Source organism: Ostrinia furnacalis, unplaced genomic scaffold (genome assembly GCF_004193835.3).
Source record: "Ostrinia furnacalis isolate ACB-3 unplaced genomic scaffold, ASM419383v2 OfSCF1066, whole genome shotgun sequence".
NCBI classification, from domain to species: domain Eukaryota; kingdom Metazoa; phylum Arthropoda; class Insecta; order Lepidoptera; family Crambidae; genus Ostrinia; species Ostrinia furnacalis.
Genome location: NW_021131305.1, coordinates 381,182 through 390,525, shown reverse-complemented (window position 1 = coordinate 390,525; position 9,344 = coordinate 381,182). Strand labels below are relative to the sequence as shown.

At 39.5% G+C, this 9,344-nt stretch overlaps 1 protein-coding gene across 2 annotated transcripts; it reads right to left on the bottom strand.

The window, feature by feature from the left end:
• Nucleotides 1–2,108: 2,108 nt before the first annotated feature.
• Nucleotides 2,109–9,016, bottom strand: LOC114351000 (probable cytochrome P450 9f2). Of its 2 annotated transcripts, XM_028302024.1 has the most exons (10): nt 8,744–9,016; nt 7,006–7,169; nt 6,417–6,533; nt 5,529–5,734; nt 4,811–4,946; nt 4,347–4,391; nt 3,759–3,974; nt 3,416–3,513; nt 2,611–2,779; nt 2,109–2,296 (listed from the first exon to the last, which is right to left on the bottom strand). In XM_028302024.1, exons 1-10 carry the CDS (start codon nt 8,950–8,952, stop codon nt 2,130–2,132), a joined length of 1,527 nt encoding a protein of 508 aa, XP_028157825.1. In that variant the 5' UTR covers nt 8,953–9,016; the 3' UTR covers nt 2,109–2,129. The 2 variants fall into 2 exon arrangements, with proteins under 2 accessions (XP_028157825.1, XP_028157826.1); XM_028302025.1 differs by lacking the exon at nt 4,347–4,391.
• Between the last annotated feature and the right edge of the window lie 328 nt (nt 9,017–9,344).

The window sequence follows — 9,344 nt, the reverse complement described above, 5'->3', positions numbered from 1 at the left end:
TTATATCATGTCATTTATGTATTATTTTTGTATTATCTTACGCTCAAACTGAAAATTCTACTAATTGGGCTAAAACAGCTCACAACGCTTTGTGGTCTTTGTAAAACAACCTCCTAGCAAAATACCTGTAATGACTCTTAAGAAAACGTTCACGACGCGTTTTGAATAAGTGTTTTCAGTGAGAATTTATATTTCTTTAATTAACAGTTACTATCTATTATTAAAAAGGACACGCTAGCGTTGATAGCTGAGGACCGTTAGTCGCGCGGTTTTGGCGTCTTGCCCTGTGGGGCTAAAAGTCATAACTCTACTTGACGCCGTCGTCTCAAATCCTTTTCAGAGTACTGTCACAGTATAAGTCTGTTACCAGTAGAGCCTGTACATGCGTTAGTCTATTAGGTTGGCCGGTATTAATACACATAATCATCATCATCATCATCTCAGCCATAGGACGTCCACTGTTGAACATAGGCCTCCCCATGCTTTCCATGTTACCCGGTTGGTAGCGGCCTGCGTCCAGCGCTTTCCTGCTACCTTTATGATGTCGTCGGTCCAACTTGTGGGTGGACATCGTCCCACGCTGCGTTTTCCGGTACGCGGCCTCCACTCCAGAACCTTGCTGCCCCATCGGCCGTCATTTCTGCGTACTATGTGCCCTGCACATTGCCACTTCAGCTTGCTAATCCGTATTAATCGGTAATAATCGGTATTAATCGGTATTAATACACACTCACATAAGATAGAAAGACACGGGTCTTAACGCAACATTTAAGACTTGAGTTACATTATGTAACACGGCTTGATGTTTCGGCTTTTATAGCAGCTGTCGTCGTGGTCACAAGCAGACTGGCGCCTCACGGCGTCCTCCGTTCGGGCGACCTTGAAGACCCGTCTTTCTATTTTAGATGAAATTGAACGCGAACGTTTAAAATTTTACATACTCAATCATGTCTTTCTTCTTCATCATAAACAAAATAGATTCATCATCGCTGGCCGCAACAGCTTATTATGCTTGAAACTTTTGACTGGTTAATCCAGTGTTAGATCCGATGGAAGAGTATAATCGCCCGGCAAGCGAAAGGTCATGGGTTCGATTCCCGCCTTAGGCAGTTGGATGTTTTCAAGTTATATTTATAATTTAGATTCATCATCAAGTCATTTAGTTTCCATTGCAGGAGCACTACTATCTAATTTATCAGAGGCAAGCGGAGGATCATAAAGGCAGGGCTCTGGATGCAAGCCGCTACCAAACGGCCTATCTGGAAGTCATTGGGGGAGACCTATAACGTTTGTAACGTTATCGCGCGCGAACAACGCAACGTTAGTGTTATCACGCCATCTCGTCTAATGAATAGCGAATCACGCGGAAATTCTAGAAGTTTCTTTCTTCCCGGTGCGCGACGTGAACGGTCGATTTGAGCTAGCCTATGTGGAAATATGTAAAATCCCATGATTGTTTGCCACGAAAAGTTTGTTTAGTCGTAAGCTTAAGTTTCAATAAATGAATATTGTGAAACCCGACTAAATAGTTACATTACTGTCTGAACTTACTACATTTTTGTACACTATAGTAATGGACTTTGTACATTATCTTACCCCGTACACGGCCGTGAAGGTAATTCTTATTTATTTGAGGTTTATTTTTCTTTGGGTTCTTGAGAGGTGATATTTTTTCATTGCTAGGGCTCAACCACGGTACTGCTAAATCTTTTAAGGTGAGAAATTGTAAGATAATATTTTTCTTTATTCCTTTTTATTTCTAACAGTTTCTATAAAATTCACTTGTGAAAATATTTCTATTTCAGGTAGAACAAGACAGGTATGACAGGTATTTGACCGCAATGGCAACTGATGTTAAGTGAGATGCAGTCTGGGATGGTACATACCGGCTTTTAGTAAACACCATTAACATAATGATTTAATACGTATTCAATTATGTTTGTTTCTTATGAAAAATAATTATTTTATATCAGATATAAATTAAACATCAATCCATTATAGGTAAGTAATTGTTAATAAGTATATAGTACTTTATTTGTTAAGAACTAAATAATTCTAGTTGATCAAATAGAGTTTGACAGAAAGAAATCGTTTTATCGAAGCTGTTAAAACAAGTTCACTGATATTATTTAATTTCTTGGTTCGAACTTTATCCATGTCCCACCCTGCGCCTTGATGTTGAAGTCTACTGCCTGAAGCTTTATGGGTTCCGCAGTTTTCTCACATTTCAAAATCTTGAAATTTGAAATTAACTCCAATAGCAAAATTTTCAACTCCAGAAGCGCGAACCTCATGCCTGTTGACAAAAGATTAACTCATTTTAGTTACAACATATTTTATATTTCTTTCAAGAAATAACCATGATTCAGTTTGAATTACTAAGACAAAAACGCCTGGTATAAAGTTTTTCTGTGACTGTCTGTTGTGTGTTGTAGACAATAGTTAGTAGTAATTTGAAACAGGATAGTTCTTAGCTAACACATCTAGGAAAACGTAGTGTTAGTTAGGTAGTTATTATTCGTTAGTAGTTGAATGAAAAAAGCGTGAGTTTGTGCTCTTTGACATTTTGCACTGGACTCTGATATATTTTATGACTATAGGTCTACTTACCAATACAAGCTCTAGGGCCTAATCCAAAGGGATTAAAGGTAAAAGGCTTTATATTCTGTTTGTTATCCTCAAAGAATCTGTCGGGGTTAAACACCTCAGGGTCAGGGAAATACTCGGGGTCCATTTGGATAGCGTTGACTACGTTGTAGACTATGTCACCAGGGTTCAGCTGTAGAAAAAATTGGTTAAAATTAAGCTGTGTACTTGCCTACGCTACCCATCTGGCCAGTGTGGCGAGTGTAGACCAAATTCTCTATTTCATCATCATCATCTCAGCCATAGGACGTCCACTGCTGAACATAGGGCTGTCCCAATGCTTTCCATGTTGCCCGGTTGGTAGCGGCCTGCGTCCAGAGCCTTCCTGCTACCTTCATGACCCTCTATTTCATCATCATCATCATCATTTCAGCCACAGGACGTCCACTGCTGAACATAGGCCTCCCCCAATGACTACCACATCGCACGGTTGGTAGCGGCCTGCATCCAGCGCCTTCTTTCTACCTTCTGGAATTCAGGTTCTGGAATGGAGGCCACGTACCGGAAAACGCAGCGTGGGACGTCCACCCACAAGGTGGACCGACGACCTGATCCTCTATTTGCTTCTTATAATTTAGAGAAGGTCACTCTCTTGTATGGAGACTTAATGACCCTAGTAGCGTTTCAGTGACAGTCCGCAGAAGTATCATTGTAATACAAACAAACAAGAATAGTTTTTTTAATAAAATATTCGACAGCCGCTGTCCGTTACTCACGATTTTTTTAAACCGTTTAACATGGGCGCAACATCATGTCTCGAATAACTTACCCTGTAGGGTTTACCCCCATCATGTGCTGGGGGCAGATCATACGTTTTATTGCACACTCTGTCCATTACTATGGCGACTGACCATTTTCTGAACGTTTCTGCAACAAAAGATAATAATCAGCACCAATTAAGTTTCATATAATGTGACATGATATTTTATGTCCAATCTAACTTCGATCCAAATGCTTCAAAATACTTTCTGGAGTTTGGAGTTTTCGTAGAACTAGCTGTCTTAGTTTAAGCACTAGATCTGATTTCCATCATCCGATCTTTAGTTATCTATCTAGATCGGGATTTTTTCGGATTCAGATCGGGCGTAGAGCGAACCCGCTCTAACACGTACCATTCAAAACACAGTCCATATACTTCAGCTCCTTAACGTTCTCGAAGCTTAATTTGTGGTTTTCCATGAACTCTTTGACCTCCTGGTACAGTTTCTCTTGGATATCAGGATGAATGGCCAGCTCGTGGAGACACATGGTCATGGTTGATGCAGAGGTCTCGAAGCTACCCACGAAGAAGGTTAGCGCTTGACTTGCCAGCTGGACCAGCGTCCATTCTAGACATAAAATTGTAAACTAAAGTTTTTAAGTAATCATAATAAGTTAGGCCCAGAACACACCGTGAAACGCAACTGCAACGAAACTGCAACTTGAAACCGATTTGAACTGGTCAAACTGGTCGCGTCATGTGTGGTCTCTCAACGGACGCTATGGCAGAAACTTAGATGCAATGCAACTCAAAAGTAACTAGAAGTTGCAGTTTCGTTGCCGTTGCGTTTCACCGTGTGTTCTGGGCCTTACTCTCACTTATTCATATCAATAAAATTGTCTTCCATCGAATGCTATGTACGTTTAGCATGCTGTTAGCTTGTGCAATCTACCAATTTACGTAACATGCAGTATGTTAACGTAATGTGAAAAGTACCAACCTCTACCACGAGCATCATGATCGTCATTTTCCGCATTGCTAGTACCTGCATATTGTGCAATGTTTAATCAATGGAAAATAAAATCTTACCTAACCTAACCTCTGAACCTATTCTTCAAACCTATTTTGACATAAATTTATAAGAAACTAATTTCTAAATCCTAATTTGACTAATTTTAAAAGTAGGTAAATAAAAACGAAACTACTGGACCAATTTGAAAAATTATTTCACCATAATAAAATAATAGCCTTGATGAACATAGGTTTTTTATTCCTTGTCCGTAAGTTATACCTCCTATCACACATTCATTATTTGAGTTGTATCTACTAAGTTCGCCGAGCCAACTATGCTTAATTTTCACTAATTTTAAGGCTACCTAGGTCATTGTAATGATCTTGAAAATATGTACATACATACATACCTACACTTGGTCGAAAATGAACAACCAATTATATTCTAAATACCTTTGGAAGCTTCCATCAACAGCTGGATCATATCAGGGCGCGTCACGTTGTTCTTCTTTCTGAACTCCATAGTACTGGATACTAAATTCATGTAGAATTTCGTTACTTTCGTATGCGACACGGTAAATCTTAGTTTCTGAAAGTTATTAACGGGTTATATTATTACTTCACTGGCATTGTTTTTAGAAGTGATAGCAAGCAGTTATCGAATTGTGTTACTTCACTGGCATTGTTTTTAGAAGTGATAGCAACCTTATCGAAATTGTGGGTCAGTTCTCCAATGTAAAAAAAAATGTTTATTTACACTATATTCATTGATAACAGCTTCTTAGAAATTGTAAGATTTATTATTCTGCGTTTATCAGTGTTTTTACTCAATATTATACAAACAAAAGGGTCAATTGATAAGTGATTCTAAGAAAATAATCCAGATTTATTATTTCATAAGTTGCTCGTACAAGGAAAAGTCGAAGGAACCAGATCGCGTGGCCGATCCAATGCGCTGGACCGACCAAGTGAAATGTGGGAGACGTATGTGACTGCACCAGACAGTCTGCCAACAGAGAGAGATGGCGGGAGGTCGTGCGGAGAGTTGTATCCGCCTCTACAACCGATGTGAACAACAGCTCAACATCACCACGACCGCTCTGCCAAGAGCGTAACGAATAAGAAGAAGAAGTTGCTCGTAAGTATAAAGAAAGCCAAGCATCAAGGTTACCTTAGTCAGACCAGGGAATTGACTGCAGAAGAACTGGTATACCCTTTGCAGGGTGCTGAACTTGAAAAGACCTTGCCCCATAGTCAAGAATTCGTTGTCTCTGTCCTTCAATGAGTTCACTTCCAACCCAAAGGCGGTAGAGGCGGCGATGTCAGTGGTGAAGCGGTGCATGACGTCATCAACGTCTACGTCTTTTCCATTTTGATCTAAAATAAAAGCAATCATTGCTGTAACAAATAACGTTCTTGGTCTAGTGGCGAGAAATTTGGATTTTCTTGATTTGTTTCCGAGATGAGACACATAACAAAACACATAATCTACATTAAAGATAATAAATAAATATACCTACTAAGTAAAGCTTTTATGAAACATTTCCAGATTCTGGTACATTGCTCTTCAAATACCAGAGGTGGAATTGTGTAAAGCAATCGTAATCATTTGACAGTTCATAACGTACGATAATGTCAGTTAAACAAAGCGTTTGACATTTGACAGAATAATCGTACGTTATGAACTGTCAAATGATAACGATTGCTTTACACAATTCCACCTCAAGCTTTCTTGTTGAATATTGCCATTAAAAATCACTACATAATAAAACAAAGTGGTTTTCCTCCCTGTCTGTCCCTATGTATACTTAGATTTTTAAAACTACGCAACGGATTTGAGGCGGTTTTTTTTTCAATAGATGAGTGATTCAAGAGAAAGGTTTTTAAGTAACATACCTGTGCGAAGCAGGGGCGGGTCGCTAGTGGTAGAAAAAACTAAATAAACTGGTGTATTTTATCACAAGGATATACATAGTCAAGTACATCTACTCGTAGTTAATCCGAACCCACCCCATTGGTAGTTTCAGAGAGGGCGTGATCATGCGAAAAGAAGACGTACCTTTGAGATAGTCCACGATGTTCTTACTGATTACTTGCATGAATGGCATCATCTGCCTCAGTTTGGAGCCGGTGAAGGCTGGACTCAGCGTGGTTCTCATTTCTCGCCACTTGTTACCTGGAAATATAGGATTCGAGATTCAAGACTCCGGTTATTATGGTTGACAAGTCCTGTACTCATGTTCTCCAAAAAACTAATACTTTAAGCCGGGAACTGCTCTTCCTACTGAGTTACTTAGACACTGGATAAACCCGTCGAAATTTTCAAGTGTAAGGCTGGTTTTAGAATCGCGCTTACTGCTCGCTGATCGTCGGCGCTGACAAATCAAAATGTATGTAATTGAAGGGAACGTTCCTGAGTGACGCTGATCGCTCGGCGCCGACGCATACATTTCGGCTATCAGCGCTGACGGTCAGCGTGCGTCAGCGTGATTCTAAAACCAGCCTAATACGCTGTTACGGCCGCGTTCGCCGCGGGTTCAAACCCGCCTTAGGCAGTTCGATTTTTTCAAGTTGTTTATTTAAAATTTAGTTTGAGAAGCGACTCTAATCGCTAAGAAATTTTAATTACGAAAAAACTAATAGTTTACCTTTCATCATAATCAAACTTTCTCCGAACAAGGGTTCCATCTCCTCGCTGAAGAATTCCTTGTGATCGGGGAAGTGGTCGAAGTCTTTGATGGTGATCGTCTTCATCAGCTCTGGATCACGCATCAGGATTACGGGAGTAATACCCTCGATGTAGCCCACATACCTAAGACAAGAATAAGAAATTAAGCGTTTTACACAAGTGCTTATCAAAATGGCCGCTGGGGCAGGAAAGTTCTTGAGTGGCGACCACGAGCCGGAAGACGTAGCATGGGTAGGCCTCCCATTAGGTGGACCGACGATCTGGTGAAGGTCGCGGGATGTGCCTGGATGCGAGCGGCGCAGGACCGGTCTTTGTGGAAATCCTTGGGGTAGGCCTTTGTCCAGCAGTGGACGTCTTTCGGCTGAAACGAACGAACTTATCAAAATAGTTAATGGTTATTTTCACGAAATGGTTATGGTCACAAACGATGCTTGTTTAAGTGAAGCAGCAAATCTAACGCACAGCGTTGAATAGAGCTCTGTGATTGGTTCGTGTGTCATCCTGTGCAGTGAGACCTCATAGAAATTTTTATGAATACGGTCATATATCTTGTCTTAACGGTTACTTCAAACTTTGTTTGATACCTGTCATCCGCTTTGCAACGGAGGGAAGTCAACCGTTAGCTTGGAACTCACGCTCATACACATGTTCTTTTGATTAAATTTGTTGCAGATCCAATGAAAGTTTAACTTTCTCCCAATGCAAACTTGGTCTTCATGTCTTTTTGAGTTTTATTGGCGATTGAGTTATAGATCCTAGCTTCCCTTTCATCATCATCAGATCTTCTAATTTCCACTGCTGGACCATGTCATTTACCAGGGGCAAATGTAGGAGACAGGCTACACCCCAGCCGCTGGCCAGACGAGTTGGAGAGACCTAATATTTGCATTTATTTTCCTTTTGTGTAGGTGATCACATGTATGGGATAGGTTGAATATTAACTAAACTCGAATGATACGGCATAACAGAAGAATCCGTAATGGTGTTGACTTTATCCCGACCTTGCCAAATTGTCGTCGCAATTGAAAAGTATACGACATTTTGGAGGTCACATTAGGCACAATGGAGACAATAAGCACCTGATACATTACAAAAATACACATATGTATGGCTATCTCAATGTGATGTTTTAATTTCTGGTGAAGGTATTATTCAATAAAGCTGTTTCCCGCGGCTTCACCCGCGTGAAATTCAGTTAGTCACAGATCGTCGAAATTATAGCCTATATTATGTTATTCTGGGTTTTAAAAAATATTACTGTAAAGTTTCATCAAAATCCGTTCAGAACTTTTTGCGTGAAAGAGTAACAAACATCCAGACGTCCAGACATCCAAACTTTCGCATTATAATATTAGTAGGATAATAGATTAAATAATTATTAAAACAACACCATTGTATATTGTACAGTCACCTTGGGTAACTTTAAACAGCAAAAAAATCATTCATTAGATCATTAATTTTTTACCATTCAAAACGTAAATACAAAGTTACTTAAGGAACAAAAACACTGCGCAATTTGGCGTCACAAAAAGAAGAACAGTTACAAATTACGGCTTAAAACATGTTTATCTCGAATGCCTATACTCTTGCACACAATATTAATCAGAAATATAAGGTCATGGGTTAATAAAAGAATCCGTTTGGCTCCTATACCTCTAACTTTTCCACCGGAGGTTAAATCAACAATTACCACATACCTTTCTCCAGGAAAAGCTTTATATACCGCATACAGGTCATCAATAAGATGCTTCCTCAACACTATACTATTGAACGCATTCCCAAAAAAGGGGACACCGGGCAAGAACTTCACATCTCTCTCCTTAAAATGGTTGTGAATCTTCTTATAAACATATAAATAGTACCCGATTAGGGTTGTTATAATAAATATCAATATTTCGGTTATCATGACGAGCGGGTTAGTTCGCAAGCTGCAGAACACTGTATGGACAGTGCACGCACAGCGAAACAGGTATAGACTAGGGAGGGGGCAAGGTTATCGATATTAATACCTACATAATTTTCTTTTTATAAGCGAGAAGAATGAGATTATCTACAGTGTTTAGAAAATGATGTGAGTGACGTACATATAGACCAGATAAAACAAAAGACAAGCTGTGCATAACAAATCAGTAGCATATGCATGCATATTAAAAGTTTTTTTTAGGGTTCCGTAGTCCTGACAAGGAACCCTTATAGTTTCGTTATGTCCGTCTGTCTGTCTTGCGAAGTTTTGCTTGGAAAATATTGATATTAGAGAGTTGTAATTTTGTGGAGGTATGTATGTAATATTATGTATGT